At 38.7% G+C, this 17857-nt stretch overlaps 1 protein-coding gene and 1 long non-coding RNA gene across 4 annotated transcripts in view; one reads left to right on the plus strand and one right to left on the minus strand.

The window, feature by feature from the left end:
• Positions 1-17857, plus strand: part of LOC112546681 (uncharacterized) — a 141124-nt gene that overhangs the window by 23865 nt on the left and 99402 nt on the right. The gene's annotated exons all lie outside the window — the stretch shown is intronic.
• The window catches only part of PDLIM3 (PDZ and LIM domain 3), a 34481-nt gene that overhangs the window by 5341 nt on the left and 11283 nt on the right, over positions 1-17857 (minus strand). The window contains exons 3-5 of one of the 3 annotated variants that reach the window (XM_006128460.4): positions 15806-15890; positions 9313-9380; positions 4618-4881 (exon numbers count right to left, since the gene is read on the minus strand). In XM_006128460.4, the coding sequence (XP_006128522.1) occupies positions 4618-4881; positions 9313-9380; positions 15806-15890 (417 nt within the window). Of the gene's footprint in view, positions 1-4617; positions 4882-9312; positions 9381-9826; positions 10015-15805; positions 15891-17857 lie in introns of all 3 variants that reach the window. The other 2 variants (XM_006128461.4, XM_006128462.4) reach the window with 2 other exon arrangements.

A 17857-nucleotide genomic window follows, 5' to 3' on the forward strand; every position in this document is an offset into this window, starting at 1 on the left:
TATTGTCATAAACCAAGTTCTCATTTTATAAATTAATATTTATTTAAACTTAGAAAAATGACAATTGAAATAGATCCTTCTGATTAATCAACATATCCAATGATTTGAGGCTGATTTCATTTTACAGATACAACTAGTTTTAATACTATTATCCCAGCAGAACAAATACAATCAGGGAAGAGTAACTTGGATTTCATATAAGTGCTCAGTATTATTATTAATAATATTATCAGCTACATTTAGAACAAAAAATCTTCTATTACTGCTGATGTTGAAAAAAATAGAAACTAGTTTCATTTTCAGATCCTAGGTTGAATATGTGGGACTGGTAGTCAGAAAAGTTATCTCCTGATTTATACAAATTTTGATGTAGCAGTCTAGCTAGAGAATACATGTGGCATCCCATAATGTTATTTTGAAGTTACTTTTCTGGCTATAACTGCACTGGAAATGGGCCATTATTTGTTTTTACTCTTAAAAACAGCTACAACTTTATAAGTCTGTAGCCAAGTCACCAGTTGTTCTTTGTCCTAATTTCCAGAATACCATTTTCAGGTCAAATAGCTTTAAGGGTGGCATTAAAACATGATATCACTCATACTGTTAAGAAAGGTTAGCAGAAATCTGAACAACCCAGTCTTTCTGCAGGGCATCATTAACCAATCACTTGTTAATATATTAATGGTTATATAAGTAAATCACAATTATTGTTATCTTAACTCGTATTCATTGGAAAAGACAAACAAATGTTCCACAATGGCAAGTGTTCACAAGCCAAGCTTTATTGAATGGAAAATCTGTTTAAAAAATAAATAAAATGGGCCTGATGCTTATTTTTCGTAGTTGCTGTCTTAACAAAATAAACACACACGGAAAAAATCAAGCCCCTTAAATGTCAATGGCAAAATTCCTATTTACTTTTGCAGGGCCAGAATTTTACCCCTTAATATTTTATATTAGCTATCTTGTATTAAGTTTTATTACTAACAAGGCATGCAGGTATGGTGAAAAATTGCATTGTGAAGAATCTGGCTGAAGACAAAGGGTTTTTAACTTTTTAAGTTTTGGGGAATTAAGTAGAAGCACTGCCATGTACTTTAATGAAGCATATTAGTGAATTTATACAGAGATAAATATTTTATAAGTCTCTCTTGATGAGCTTGCTCCTACTAGGGATGTAGTAGTATAGTTGATTAACTGATTATCCCACAAGAAAAGACTTATACGTTAATGCTGTATACTACACACATTCCCTCTCCTTCCCCCCACCCCCCCAGTAAAGTTTTTAGAAGGCTGGCCGGCAGCCTGGCTCAGTTGTGGCATGTGATGGGGCTAGGACCTACCCCTGTTGTGGCTCTGCATTTAAAATGTACTAGGCACTGGGTGGGCAGACACCTGGCTCAGTTCCAGCTCACGCTGGGTCTGGGAGCTCAGAACCCCTAGATGGGGCAACTGCCAACCTCCGCTGCTGCTGCTGCTGTATCAGAGGCAACAACATGGGGCAGCAGATAGCTGGTCTGTGAGGGGAGCTAGCTTTTAAACTGGCTCCCTTCACGGACCAGCTCTCACCTGGCACCTCATGCTGCTCCTTGGGAGTGAGGCCAGGAGCATACTGGCTGCCAGCTCCTCCCCTCCCTCTGTCCCCGGGGACTATGGAATAGCTGACTAACCGATAAGAATTCATGAGGTTACTTGATTACTCAGTTAACCGATATTTAACATCCCTAGCTCGTGTTCCCAAGCTTATAATAAAACTCTCACTGATTGCAGAAGAGTTGGTTTGGGCTTTGTGTGTGTGTGTCTGTCTGATTTTTTAAAATAAGGTTTAGAATATAAATAGGATGAATGATTGGTCAGAAATCTTTTGTACTACGTTTGCATGTTGGAATTCCTGATTGTCTATAATCCTAATTTGTGGTCAGATTTGGAGGTCATATTTAGTGGGGTCTTGGAGAGGTCTGCCTTAGGTCCAGTACTAATTAATTTTGTATAATGAGAGCAGACTTATAAAATTTGCAGGTGGACACCAAGCTGGGAGAGGTTGCAAACCATTTGCAAGAGAGGATTAGAATTCAAAATGACCTTGACAGGTTGGAGGGTTGGTTTGAAGTCAAGAGGGAATTCAGTAAAGGCGAAGACAAAGTCATACATACAAATACAAAATAGGGATGTAAATGTTTACCCTGTTAACCAGGAAGCCTCACCCTTAAATAGGTGAGGCATAGCAGTTAAGATTAACTGGTGGGGGCTGAAGCGTCTCCTCACCTGTTGCAGACAGGAGGCTGCTCCAGCCCTTAACTCTGCACCACCATAGGCAGTGGCTGCTTCAGCAATGGGATGCAGTTGCAAAAAGAGTCTAGTATCATTCTGAAATGTACTAATATGAATGTCATATGTAAGACATAGGAGATAATTATTCTAATCTGTTTGGCACTGGTGAGGCCTCAGTTGCAATATTTTGCCTAGGTTTGGTGCCACACTTTAAGAAAGATATGGACAAATTAGATAGTTCAGAAGGAGAGTAAAAGAATTATAAAAGGTTTAAAAAACAAAGTTAAAAAAACAAAACAAAACCTGGTCATGTTTAGACTTAAGAAGGCTGAGGGGGGGACTTGATAATCTTCCAATAAGTTACAGGCTATTATAGAGAGGATTATGATCTTCATGTCCACTGATGGGCTTAATCTGTAGCAATGAAGACTTCGGTTAGAAATTAGGAAAAACTTCGACTAAAGGATAGTTACTTATTAGAATGGGCTACTAACAAAGACTGTACAATACCTGTCATTGTAGTTTTTAAGAACAGGTTGAACACATGTCCTCAGAGATGGTCTAGATCAGTGGTTTTTAAATGATGGGTTGCAACCCAGCAGAGTGGGTCTCATTGCTGCAGAGTGATCAGATGACCAGGGGTATGTGAAGGCAGCTGCCTGTGTGTCCTAGCACTGCAGACTGCGCTGTGCCCCAGAAGCGGCTGGCAACAGGATCGGTTCCTAGGGGGAGAGGACTCTGCACACTGTTCTGGCCCCCAGCACTAGCTCCACTCTCCCATTGGCTGGGAACCTGCTACTGACTGCTTCTGAGGTGCAGCATGGTCTGCTGCACTGCTGACTGGGAGCCTCCTGCACCAGCCTTGATCCTCTCCCCTTACATCCCAAAGTTCTCATCCTTAGCCCCATCCCAGAGTCCACACTCTAGTCAAATTTTGTTGAGTTGTGGGCATCAACAGCTTTCTTCAACGGGGTCACGAGAAAAAAAGTTTGAAAACCACTGATCTAGGTGTACTTCGCCTTCCATGGGATAGGCGGATCGACTAGATGCTTTTTTGAGGTCCATTCCAGTTCTACATTTCTTTGATTCCCCACCTAGATTTCTCTGAGCTATTTTTAAAACAGTGAACTGAATATCTGTTCTACTCAGCATACTACTTTTTACTCTTGGTGAAAGTACTGTAGATAAGACACATGCATTATAATTAAATTTACTTTGGAGAACAAAGACTGCAGCAAGTTACAGGAAAAACTTTTCATTTAAGTTAAAAACCACTTTTTTATTCCTACTGATGGTTGATTTTTTAACACCTCATTCAGATTTACTTATTTTTAATATGTTTACAAGAATAATAAGTAATGACTGTAGAATTGCTTGCCACTGATCAAAATTACTTACCAAACACACTATTTTAAGATATCTTTTTCAAGTTAATGAATAGGAAAAATAACCCCCAATAGTTGAGAGTTTTCATGCTTCTCTGCAGGGTCAGTTCCCAAACTGAGGAGGCCTTTGCCAATTGTAAAATTGGAATCCTTAGACTTAATCTAGGATTCCACAAGGAGAGAAAGCAAGTTTGCTTTTAAAAAATGTTACTGATGATGAATACTCACACAGTAGGGGCAATACTGTCATTCCACAAAGTTCTTAGACAATGGAATTTTGTTTCCATCAGCTGATCATGGACTTGGCCTATATACTTTTGGATAAGTATGATTTTGATGTAAGTAAAGGCCCAATCCTGCAATGTGCTGAATGATCTGAACTTGCATTCAAGTCTGTTATTGAGCCCTTGGATTGAAAATATTTTAATAGTTTAAATGTTGATACCACACATATTGTAAATGATTAAACTTAAAATACTGTTAGTAAAACACAGTAAAAAGAAACTAAGTTGTTAGAGTGCGAAAATGAAGGATAAAGGAATGTGACAAATTATTAATGATAAAGCTGCTATACCTCGGGAAGAAGACACATTTAATTAAAAAGATATGTTCATTGCATACCTACGAGCGGAGCGGGTAGCATGATAGGACAGAAGGTGGGTGAAAGGGAGAAGGAAGGGCTGAAGAAGCTCCAGCATGCACCTTCAGAGGAAGTGGGGTGGAGACTGATGCACCTGCCCACAGCCCCAGATGTTGGAGCAGCTTCAGCCTTCAGCTTCCTGTGCAGCGGGGGAAGGGGAGCCCTGGAGCAGCTGCAACTTGTAGCTTCAAAATAATATAAGCTTCAAAATCTTTAGTTGCTGTTTAGCTATCATATGAAATTTAATGTAGAAACGGTAAGGAAACTGATAGGGTTAATGCTTTAGCAAATATATTCAGTGCACATGCTGCCTCTGATTACCTCATTGGGGGATTTTCCCCCAGAGCAGTAGAAACTTGGCCCTGCAGTGTTTCCATTATATTGTCATCTGAGTACATCTGCAGAGGCGTATTAAACTGAGCATGTACAATCTTGACACCCGGAAGTTCCATTTCCAAGGGAATGTTAGGGGCCATCTTAGATGCAGCTTTCAACTCAGTAGGGCAAATAGTACTAAGAGTACTAACAGATGAGGGGGTACTACGTCCACTGCCACCATCAATACCGGAAGGAGTACTGCCTCCACTGTGTTAATAGTCAGTTTACAGAAAGGTGTGCAACATATACCCACAAAATAAAGACAAAATAAACAAGTGTAGAGATGTTAACATGACTATAAAGAAAAAGATGAAATCTATCAAATATAGAAAAGCAAAAGTATGTTTAATCTAATCAACTTTACTTCCTTAATTCCCTCCTCCCCCCCGCAACCCAACCTACAAATAAAATCCAATTGAAAAAATCTGAATATGTGAAAGCCCAGAGTTTAAATATATTTTTCCCTGTCACTGACAATAAATATAACTGTCTGAAAAGCCAGAATACTTGGAAAATAATATTGCTTTTTACTTTGTGCCTTTTTCAGAGAATTAATGAAGTCTCACCATACCCTTCTGAACTCTATCCTCACAATGGGAAGCAGAGTCACTGAGGGGATAAGTGAGTTGCCCAAAATTGCAGAGTCAGTGACAGAGCTAGGAGTTAGAACCCAAGTTCTTTGTTTCAGTCTGTCCCCTAAACAGTACATTACATTTTCTCACTTGAAGGAGTGTGCTATAAAGAAAACTTAAAATAATTTATATGACTTTTTGTACATTTTCTTAAATACTACACCAAGAGATGTAGTACACCTTTAAAGTTATTTCAGTAATACATTTATTTAATACATTGTTATGTATTTTGCTGAAAATGTAAAAAAAGTTAGAAATGTTTAAAAAAGTGGACATACTTTTGCTATTCTAAATTATAACAATTCCAAGCAGAATGTAAAATGGTCTTCCTCAAAACCAGAATATATTGTCAAATAATATTAAATAAATCTTGGTCACTGTTACTTTTCAATTTGACCTTATTTTTTATTTATAATTAAAATAAGATGTTGGCTACAACTCCAGTTTTAGAGAAGCTCTAAAGCCACTGGGCATTAATATGGGTAAAACATTTAGAGAATCATTAGCACAAAAATGTAGTGAGTATTATATCAAAATGTTTCTTTTCAGTGTCACTGGTTTTACCACTCTTCCCATAGCACTTAAGGCCCTGGTCAGCCCTAGTTTTACTCAGAGGATTTCTTTTTTCAGGAGGCAGTTTTTCCAGGAACAATGTATAGTCCTGGCCTTCCATAGTCATCTGACATCACTTCCTTCTCAGAGCCACAGTCACATATATATGGTAATCAAACTTTTGGGAGGGATTGTGATTCATTTTGCTTTCTTCAACCTACATGCTTGTGTACTGGTATGTTCTTTTCTGGCTGACTCCTGAATAAAACAGGGAGAATTTTATATTGCTCTCAGTTTGGAAATATAATACAGTGCTTGCCAGACAGCTACATTTCAGAACTCTGCCATGGAGAGGGACCACAATGACCCAAAATTGTTTTCCCTTTAGTTCTCAAGTGGAATGTGTGCAGGACCATATTCTGAAAGTTTAAAGAGAGAAATATTCCTGACCATCAAAGGCAAATAGAATGAAAATTAATTTAAAAAGACAGGCAAGTTCCCAAGTAAATATGCAGTCCCTGCATGCCCCAGCCAAAAGCCCATAGAAGGGAACCTGTCACAGATACGCATGCCCATGCTAAGAAAAATCGGGGCCATACTTTAAAAGATTTAGATCTTTCAGCACAGCAAAACTTGTTAATGACAAGTTTCAATAAATGGAATATTTTGAGAGGTCAAAAGAAGCATAGCTATTGCTATCAGTAACGAAGAGAGGCAATACTCAGTTAGTGTAAAGATCTCATATATCTTCCAGTTAGTTTTGTCAGGATAAAGTCTATAATTGTGCCTAAAATTGAAATTATTGGCCAAATCCTATAACTTGGCCCTTATTTTGGCAGAACTCCTGTTGAGAGAGAACTGTAAAACCCAGTCTGCATTGATAGACAATACTTAACAAAGGTACACAAGTCCAGCTATATGAATACCTTAGATCATAAGAATGGCCATACTGGGTTAGACCAAAGGTCCATCTATCCCAGTATTCTGTCTTCCTACAGTGGCCAGTGCCAGGTGCCCCAGAGAGCGTGAACAGAACAAGTAATCATCAAGTGATCCCTTCCCTGTCATCACCCATTTCCAGTCTGTGACAGAGGCAAGAGACATCATTCATACCTATTCTGGCTTAAGTTACCGTGACATCTCCACTGCAGAGGGTCGATGGAATTGACTCTCCCATCAACTCCCTTTATACTTCTCAATCCAGTGGAATACTGGAGTTGATGGGAGTGTGATTGGGGTTGATTTAGTGGGCCTTTATTAGACCTACTAACAACCCCAGAGGATCTCCCTTTAAGTGTAAATAAGGTGTGAGATTTGGCCTCATATCCTAAGGAGAGGTTTACAACTTAGATGGTGTTTTTACTATGTTCAAAAAATAATAAGAATGTAACTTGTTTTGGGATATAATCCTCAGTTATTACTTTGAGAATTTCCAACATGATAAATTAAAATTTCTCTTCTGGCAAACTTGACTTTAAGTACCAAACAAACAGAATTTGCTTAACATAGATGTTCAGTCCAGGGGGGTAAAAACCTAACTCACAACCAATACTATTGCTGCTATTTTGCAATAGAAAGGTACCATTTATCTGAGTCTAATAAATAATGCTTGCAATTTGAAGTATATAGAACTTTCCATTGTCAAAGCACTTAACAAATATTAACATTTTTAATCACCTTTCTTATCAGATTAATTTTTGCAGTCAGTTTGCCATCTGAGAAAAGAATGGTATTAATATAGTTGAACCTTGTAAATTCTCATTGTGATGGTTTACAAGTCCAAACATTGTCACAAAAACCCAATTTCACCTCACTTCTCTGCAAAGAGTAATAATACAATGCTATAGTGGGGTCAATCACATATTTATGAAGAGCTAGTTTGAGACCTGTCCTTTGTGCCAACACAGGGGAGTAAGGGGGCATAAGATACACTTGGAATCTTCCGTGCCAGTGCTCTGCATGTCACTTCTTGTGCATGGGAAGAGCAGGCTCCATAGAATAAACTGAACTAACTAAACTTTATTTGTCAAAACAAATGAAAAACTCCCTTAATATTAGTATTGTACTGGTGCACTAACTGGATAGTTTGCATAATTTGGTAATCTTTCTGTGTATGCCCAACATGAATAGGGCGTCAACGAGGTTCATGCCAACTGCTTAGACTTTTCCGATTGCTGTATCAGACTTCAGCTGCTGGAAACAACACAAACATGTTTTAAATTAGAAAATAAGGTACAGCACTGAAGCCACTTGTAGTAATAAAGCCTGTATACTGGAAAGCAACATCCATAGAAGTTGGTCCACTCAAGCCTGTGAGGCATTCTCATCTATGTAGCCACAGAGGCTTCACCTGATTTTAGAAGGATCCTTTCCCTTCTATTATGATCAAGTTATATTGTTTCAGGCATGATAACACCCAGGGTATGTCTACACTACAAAATGTTTTTCGGAAAAATGGCAATTATTCTAAAAAAACCTCACTCATGTCCACACTGCAATCGTGTTCTTTCGAAAAAAATTGAAAGAACAGAGGGGTTTATTTGACATTGGTAAACCTCCTTCTACAAGGAAGAATGCCTTTTCCAAAAAAGGCATGTGTGGACGGGAAATAGGGAGTTCTTTAGATAGATGAGGAAAGAGGAAAAAGCACAGGTGCCCTGGTAGCCACTCCACCCATAGCAATTACAGCTTACATGCGAAATAGCATCCACACTGAATGGACGCTGTCTGTCAAAAAAGCAGATTGCTTTTTTGATGTGCTTTAGCAGTGTTGGACACTCTCTTTCAGAAAAAGTTTTTTCGGAAGATCTCTTCCGGAAAATCTTCTTCCAAAAGAAGTCTGCAGTCTAGATATAGCCCCAACTGTAAGAGAGAGAGAGAGAGAGAGAGAAATTAGGTGTAATCAATGGAGCTCATGTGCATGATCTCTTCCCTTTCTAGTTTTGCTACTCTGTGGCACTCAGATTTGTCTTTTATTTAGACTTTCTGCTGCAGATTGCATTGTGAATAGTTCAGCCTGCTGTGGAATGATAAGGTGTGGCCTTTGCAACCTACATGTTCAGAGGTTCCTGATATGATTGGATGAAATACTTAATTAGCAAATTTACAAATTATATGAATGCATAGTGAGACTAGAGAATTTCACAGCTTCATAAACGTTCCAAGATTAGATTCTGATTTTAGTCCTATCTGGACCAGATGCTTCAACTTGAAGAGCCTTCACTGGACTTATTCCAGACTCTCACCAATGTAATTGACATCAGAATCTGCTCTCTCTTCCTTTAGAAATAAAAGCTTGAGCTCTGCAAACCATGCATTTTATTTTTAAAGCTTTAAAATAAGCTTTAATGCATAAAATAACTTCAAATGCATTAATACCACACTTTCATATGAATTGTGATTATGTATTAAAAAAACCATGCATCCAAAACATCATTTAGTTAAAGCTTATGACCTGCTTCGGCCTGAGACTATGAAAGGTTTGGGACGAATATTATGCTTGTGTTCAAAGTAGTTCAAATCCTGTAAAAAAAGGATTAAAATAACTTCCTTCAGTTGATGACTGTTTATTACTTGGTAAAATTAGCGTAAATAAATGTTACAAATTGTTAAAAAACTACTACTTCTATGTTGCAGACTAGAGGTATTAAAACACACTTGCTGTTACGGTCGGAAACACAGAAGAGCACAAGGTAGTGTAAGAGAAGGGAATGGTGTGTAGTATTGCAGCCAAATCCAGAGCAAGAGAACTTTTAACTATCTGCATTATGGCTACTTTATAGCTGAATGGTCACTTTTGGATGTTAAAAGGAAATTGCTTCATTTATCACCATTTATGAAAAATATGACAGAACTTTAGAGTGTCAAGAAAAAAAAAACAGCAAGAGCTGGAGTTTTGAATGGACAACAAAACAGATAGTGATATTGCCCCAAAAGACCACGTAATGTAAGTAAACACCAATACTTACTTTTGAGGCGAACTAGGAATTAAACCCCTCAGTTGTCCCTGAAGAGCATCTTGAATATTGCCAGATGAATACAGCCCAATTGGAGAATTATAGGAGGAACTCACTACCTGTCTTTTGTCATCAATGTTTGCTGCTGCAACAAAAGGCTGGGCCTTTCTGTTATGAGCTGTACCAATAGGCTTGAATTCCTGTACACAATAGGCAGACAAAATACACAAAGCTACAGTGCACAATGAAGCTAATAACAAGCAAAACTGACAACACTGCTAATCCCGTCTTTCTCCACTGGAATTTAAAGACTTGATTCAGCATACCTATAGGTTACACAGACATTCTGTGTTTATCCATGAAACTTTTTTTTGTAGCATGTAAGCCATTTACATGTTATTTGTTTGTTTATGAAAACCAATAGTATGAGTGGCATGTATGTAAAAACTTCAGTGTTTTAGTAACTGGTATAAGGGTTACATATAATCATTTATATTTTAAAATTATTTTTCTCTTTTCCACTTTGTTTGCTTTATGTATTTTGTCAATAGTCAGCTTAATTTTGTTTGCTAGTCCCTGTCCACTGTTATTTGTGGATTTGTCACACAGCAATGGGAGAGAGAAACACATTTTAAAAATAAGGAAATGTGACTATAAAGGCAAAAAATGTGACAGGAACCCTTTGGGGAAGGCATAGCTCCAAATAAATTAGATTTCATATCGTGGGAAGAGGTCAGTGTCAGAGCTTCTATTAGCCCTTTAAAAACATAAATACGTAGGATGCCTGCCAGAAAACACAAACAGGAAAAAACAGTTCTATTAAGAGACAGTTAAGAAATAATAAACTGAGGAAGACAAGACAGCACATAGGTAAATTGACATAGAGAAGTTCACTTGCAGTTTTGTATTTCTGTACATTATGAAGGGGATGCAACGGAACAGTATATTAGTAATTAGATATTGTCTTTTATAATATTTGAGGATCATTTCTAATGTATGTATTATATTTGAGTCATGATATTGGAAATTGATTCAAATATGCAAATATTAAAAAACCGTAAGAGTTGTCATTTCATCCAATTGTAATTGTTCTTGACAAATGACAGAACAGAGAACACATGACATCATAATAGCATCTTCACAATGTTACAGTGGACAAAAGATTGTTTGCATTGTTGCAATTAATTAGTTTTTCATGGAAAATCATGATGTCACAAAATGTCAATGACAAAACATACAGCAGTCAAAACAGTCCAGCTCTTGTGTTTGTTGTACTGAAAACTAGGAAAGTTGCTCCTTTACACCGAAAATGTAGTAAGAATCCAAGAGCATTCAAAGTCAAAATAGGAATAAGAAGGAATTTTCATTACTCTATCGGAACAGTGGACGGTTTATGTGTACTTAGAATGAATTCAGACCTGGGGCCTTTAGTAAAAAGTACATTATCGTTTATGTTTTAGAGTTGTCCTGACACTAAAAGAGCTTTAGTTTAACTCGTAGCAAAATGTTGGGAGATGTACATTGGTGTTAAATGAAGGTGTATAAAAGCACAGGGACTCGTATGTTAGCATAATTATAATGCTTTAAAATGTGATTGCAATTACTAATACATTCTGATCATATAAATTAAAGTGATTGTTAGATTCTTGTTCTGTTTTTGTTCAAATTTCTAATCTTAGTTGTATGATAATGTAATTAACACTATAGAAAAAGTATAACATCTTTCCTATTAAAAAATCAGGTCATACTGAATACCATACTTAAAATGACAGGATATCTATAAGGTAAAGCACAAGTAAATTAAAATTTTAAAAAAGTTACTGTAAGGAAAACACTGTAATTTTAGCTGAAGATAAAAAAGGGAAAAGGAGAAAAATACATGATACATAATACTGTTTTACACTGCTAGTAGAAAATAAAAAACAAACAAAAAAGAGGTGTTTATTATTAAAGCCACATGCATTAACCATTTTAAGCAGACTTACTTTCTCCAATTGTTTAAGCTAGTCAAAATCCTTATTTGCTAAATAGCTTTGTTACATAGTATTGCATTTGGCTGTGTACTAATACTGTGTAGTCTGTTGTTTCAAAATATTTATCCATGATATCACATTTCAATAGAAATAAAAAAGTTAGCTATTTTCTATCAGAATCAACCAATGTAGTTATCAGGAATGGACCTCAAGCAGCATTTCATATTGTTAATTAGTATTTCTACCGTAGACTATACTGCTGGCTCCTGCTGCCAATTTTTCCTGCAGGTAGGAGGAGAAAGTGTGCTCACTACAACTTTATGCAGTAAGTCCTTTTCCAGCTGGCTAAAAGACATGGAATGGTTGCCCTTTTATGGGGCAACTGATAGCAGAAGCGGAAGAAGGGAGAAGTCTACCTGCACAGAGTGGGAAGAAGCAGGAATCAGCTGAACCAGGTTGATATGAGGCACTGGCCTTCCAATTGACCAAAAAGGATTGATGTTTATGTCTTGTGCAGTCCCAGTGAAGCCCTCTTTCACCTTGGTTGAGCTGGTAATCCTTCTGCCCATAGAATCCGAAAAGGATTGGGTTCCTTCATCATTCACTGGAGGCATCACACTAACCCTTTTTTGCTTGGAGGCTGGAAAGGAATTTCCCTCACCACCAGATTGGCTGAACATGAAGTAGGTTTTTTACTGTCTTCCTCATACCATGTTTGGGATTCTACAGGGTGAGCCTATGAGATTAGTTTATAATGTCATAACTTAGTAATTAGAACTTGTGGCAGATGTCCAGTGCAGGTGCTCATTATGGCAGGGATATGGTTATGAAATAAAATAGTCAGTTTGTTATTTGTAATTTTCATGAACAAAAGACATACACTTCTCAAAGTCACTGCTTGTCACAGAGATTTTTGCTAGGGTATGCATAAACGTTCATCTATATTGTTATTTATGTATGGGTTAATGTTCAGTTTTTTAAAACAGTAATATTTGTGTTTTTCAAATGTTTGTGATAATTTACTTAGTGTAGTAAACATTAACTTTAAATTAACAAAGTTTTCTGTGTAGCAGAGAGTAAAAAATTGGCTTTGCTTTTGAAAAAGGCCCTGATATTACTACAATTATGACCTTTGAAATAAGTTCGAGAGACACTTAAAAACTGGAAATGCTGACCAAGCTTTGTAATGTAGTGGAGTTCGAGTTTAAGGAAAAATATGGTGCTTTGGAATTTTCCACTGATCTTGGCATTAAGGCCTTTTTAAAATTCAGGCATTGTATCTGTTTCAGTTTTTCAACAACCTTAACCAATGTAAGCTAAACCAGCATTTATTACAGATGCATTATAGTTCACCAGCTCAGGCTAAGGTATGAGGAACATTAAGAAATGTTGCCACTGTATTTCTTTAATTAGCAGAACATATATGGTAGGCTTCAGGTGTTATGTCTAACTATGCAGTAAATAAATCTCCTTTATAATATTCCTTTAAATAGTTCAGCACAGTTGCTTAAAAGCTTAACTACTTTTCTAAAGACCTATCTGTTACTGTTCCCTTTTAAGGAAAGAGGTAGACAAGGAAATGAATATTAACTGTTTAGTATAGCACTGTAGTTTTTAACCTTTTGACATTTGTGGACTTCTAAAAATTTGCAAGGGAGGTGCATACTCCTTTGGAAAGGACCACAGTTTGAAAACCACTGTTCTGTGGTAATGGCAACCTTTTTCAGACCCCTTAGACTAGAGGTGGGCAGTAAAAAACCAGTGGCCCACCAAGCTTTGTCCCTGGTGGACTGCCACTGCTATGTTTAGCTGCACCGCTACATCTTTTGTTGGATGTGGATCGCTGCTCACAGCCAATGGGAAAAGCTGGAAGCTGTGTGGACCAGAACACCGCTTCTGCTGTTCCCATTGACCATTAATGGCAATCTGTGGCCAAGGAAAACTGTGATCGTCTCATACCTGTAGAGGGTGCAGGTAAGCATAGAAATATGGATCTGCCAGGGATTAACTCCGTCAGACCAGATTTGGCCTGCAAGCCAGTATTTACCTACCCCTGCCTTAGATATAGTCTGAGCATCTTCAAGAGTCCACAGATCACAGTTGAAAACCACTGCTATAGCAGAAGCAGTTTTTCTGATAACAGTAATGGAGATAGTTTTTCAATAATTTGTTGCCAAATAGTATTTATCTGTTCAGCTGCATTATGTTTTTTAAGAATGGTCTACTTTAGACATAGAACTATAAGGCTATGTGTATACTTGTGGGTTCTTGCGCAAGTACGGCCATTCTTGTGGAAGAATCTGCAGAGTGAACACACTGCCCGCTCGCTCTTGCGCAAGGGAATTTGCAGTACGGCGTGGTAAGGGAGGGCTCCTTGCGCAAGAGCTATGCTCTTTTTTAACAGGTGTAAGCCCTCTTGCGCAGGAGCTCTTGCGCAAGTGGGCAATGTGGATGCTCGGCAGGGATTTCTTGTGCAAGAAAGCCCTATGGCTAAAATGGCCACCAGAGCTTTCTTGCGCAAGAGAGCATCCACACTGCCATGGGGGCTCTTGCACAAAAGCAGAGCTTGCACATGGCAGTGTAGACGTTTTCTTGCGCAAGGCTTCTTGCACAAGAACCCTTGCGCAAGTTGTTCTTGCGCAAGAAGCCGCGAGTGTAGACATAGCCTAATAGTAGAGGCTTATTATCACACCGATTATTTTTCTAAAGATTTTTTCCATTTGGAGGAGACCCTGACATTACAAAAGCCTTTTTTTCTGTATATGTCCTAGACCAGGGGTGGGCAATAATTTTTGCCCAGGGGTCACTTCAAAAAAGTTTGAAGTAGCCCTGGGCTACCCTGGAAGGGGCCTAAATGGGAAGGGGTGGGGCAACCCCACCCCCCCAGTCCATGATTTGCCCTCCTTCCCAGCAGCATGGGGATAAGAGGGCTTGCATGTAACCCTGAAGGTTAACCAGTGAACCCAGGCTCATCAATTAACCATTTTACACTGTCACATCCCTAGCAGATAGAATGTTCCAGTTTATGACCGATCCATCTGATAGCTGTCTGAATAGTTCAGTTTTCCACATATTCAGAATTTGCAGTTTTCTGTTGCTTTGCATTGTTTTACCGTTGTTTATTGAAGCAAAAAGACTCCGCATTACTGAACCATCCTGTTCAGCTGACTGTAACAGTGCAAAAACTGCTATCATAATATAATGAAATAATTTTGATATTTAACATGTAGGGTATGTTTATACTTCATGCTTATTTTGAAATAAGCTATTCCAGAATGGTTATTCCAAAATAGTTTATTTAGAAATAGCACATCTACACTGCAGGGAAGCCTCAAAATTAGTCCACGGCAGGCTTCCCTAATGTAGACTGCTATCTCGATTTAGAGCCCCAGGAGTCACTGTAGAGGAATCATTTAGAATGTCCCGGGTAAGAGGCTACTTTGAAATAGTAGCAGTGGAACGTCTACACATGCCTTATTTCGAAATAGCTATTTTGGAAAAGGCATTATTCCTCGTAAAACGAGGTTTACAGATTTTGGAATAAGCTGTTCATTATTTTGAAATAACGGAATGGCTGTGTAGATGCTCACATTATTTTGGAATAACGCTAATTATCTTGAAATAATGGTGCAGTGTAGATGTACCTGTAGTCTCAGTTGAAGAAATTAAAAATATCATGAATTAAATATTAAAATAGAGGATTTTAAGCAACATTACTATCAAAAGAGATATTTTCTTTCATTAATAAAACCATAGTGAAGTATAAAGTTTTGAGAGACAGTTCGAGGTACTCTAGTTTTTCCACATGAGAATTTTAGGTTTCCTTTAGATTTAAATGTGAATTTAAAATGTTAATCATGTAAAATTATGTCCCTGTATTTAATACATTTTATGATTTATATTAAGTTAAGTAGATAGTGGAGAAAATGTGCTATAAATAATTACGATGACTATGAATGAAACAATTTAGAATGTGAAAAGCTATGTGAAGTGTAGTGGTGACTTTAAAACTTCATACCTGTGGTTCAGCTTCCAAATTTATTTTGAAGGGATGTGCTTTGCCATCTTCTGAAACTTGTGGAGACCATAATCTAGTTTCTGCCCTATTAGTAAAAGAAAAAAAAATCCCTCCCATAAACATGACACACATACATGGATATATGTATACTGCAAACTTAAAATCTGAAATTTGTTAAAACAATTATTTTGAATATTTAATATAAAATTATGTTAATGAAATGGACAGAATCTTTTGTGTTTTTGTGTATTTGTTCATCAGAAAATTTACATAGTAAGTTATACTTGAAAGTACACTGCTTTATAATGGCTTTATAATAGTCTCTTTTTAACTTCAGTGGTACCACCAGCAGACCCTTTGTAACTTTCACCTAAGGTTCTCAAAGCATATAGGAAGCATAAATTAAGCAAACCTAAAAAACAATCATGTGGAGTTATTACTATTTTAGTCTTTTCCATTGGAAAATGCAGAGATTTATGGCCTGTTTTTCAAATTAGATAAATGGAATTGATAAATGTGCAACTGTGAAGATGGTCCTTACATTCTGTTTGGCATCCATAACAGTAGTAATTGTGTGTGCAAATTTAAGATTTTTATAAGCTTAATTACACATATCTTGTGCTGAAAATCAGGCTCCCATGCTGACCTACATCAAGTCATTGAGAGAGTCTTGAATAAAATGCAGATTCTCTGACTCCTAATTTGTGTAGTAGCTCCTCTACAAGTCTCTCTCTCTCTCTGCTATCTGCTTAATTTAGACCTGAATCAGGAAAACACTTAAGCATTCACTTTTGTTAGTCTCTAAGGGTACGTCTACACAGCAGGGCTAAAGTCAAATTAAGCTACGGAACTTCAGTCACGTCAATTGCGTAGCTGAAATCAAACAGTTTAATTTAGCTTTTAGCGCTTTCTACACAGCAAGAAGTTTCAGGAAGAAGACTCCTCCTTCGACTTACTTACTCCTTGTGAAATGAGGGTTACAATGAAATACTGTTAGATCATTCCTAATTCTTTTTGAAAGGATCCAGGGAATACATTATGTTTCCTTCGACCAGGGATGGGCAATAAACCAGATGTGGCTCTCTAAGGTTAGCCCCTGGTGGGCCGCTGGCACTTTATTTACCCAGACATCCACAAGTATGGCTGCTCGATGTTCCCATTGGCCAAGGGTTACTCTTTCTGCCCAACAGGACCTGCAGGAAGTTCCTTCCATTGGCCAGGAGCTGCAGTCCACGGCCAATGGGAGCTTCAAGTGGCTGTATCTGTGAAAGCACAAATAAATAAAGCTCTGGCAGCCTGCCAAGTACTAACCCTGATTAATTGCTTCTGTCCTGTGGTCTGGTTATTGCCCACTGCTGCCTTAGACAGTCATTAGATCAGAGGAAAAAATACCTCAGTTTCTTTAATATTTCCTTCAAAAGTAAATACAGGCAGTCCCCGAGTTACGCGGATCCGACTTCTGTCGGATCCGCAGTTACGAACGGGGCTTTTCTCGCCCCGGAGGACGGGAGCAGCGGGATGCCCAGATGCACCGCGGTCCACCGCCCCCGTCCTCCGGGGTGAGAAAAGCTGCTCTGCGTCTCCCTGGTCTGCAGGGAGACGGGGAGCAAAGCCTTGGAGCACGCCCGCAGCGGGACAGCCCAGGTGCACCACGGCTGTCCTGCTGCGGGCGTGCTCCAAGGCTTTGCTCCCCATCTCCCAGCAGACCAGGGAGACGGGGAGCAAAGCCTTGGAGCACGCCCACAGGGGGACAGCCCAAGCGCGCCCGGGCTGTCCTGCTGTGGGCGTGCTCCAAGGCTTTGCTCCCCGTCTCCCTGCAGACCAGGGAGACGGGGAGCAAAGCCTTGGAGCATGCCCGCAGTGGGACAGCCCAGGCGCACTTGGGCTGTCCCGCTGCGGGCGTGCTCCGCGGCTTTGCTCCCCATCTCCCTGGTCTGACCAGCAGTGGGACAGCCGCGGTGCGCCTGGACTGTCCCGCTGCCCGTGTGCTCTGCGGCTTTGCTCCGCGTCTTCCAGGTCAGCAGACCAGGGAGATGGAGCAAAGCCGTGGAG

Source organism: Pelodiscus sinensis, chromosome 5 (genome assembly GCF_049634645.1).
Source record: "Pelodiscus sinensis isolate JC-2024 chromosome 5, ASM4963464v1, whole genome shotgun sequence".
Lineage (NCBI taxonomy): Eukaryota > Metazoa > Chordata > Testudines > Trionychidae > Pelodiscus > Pelodiscus sinensis.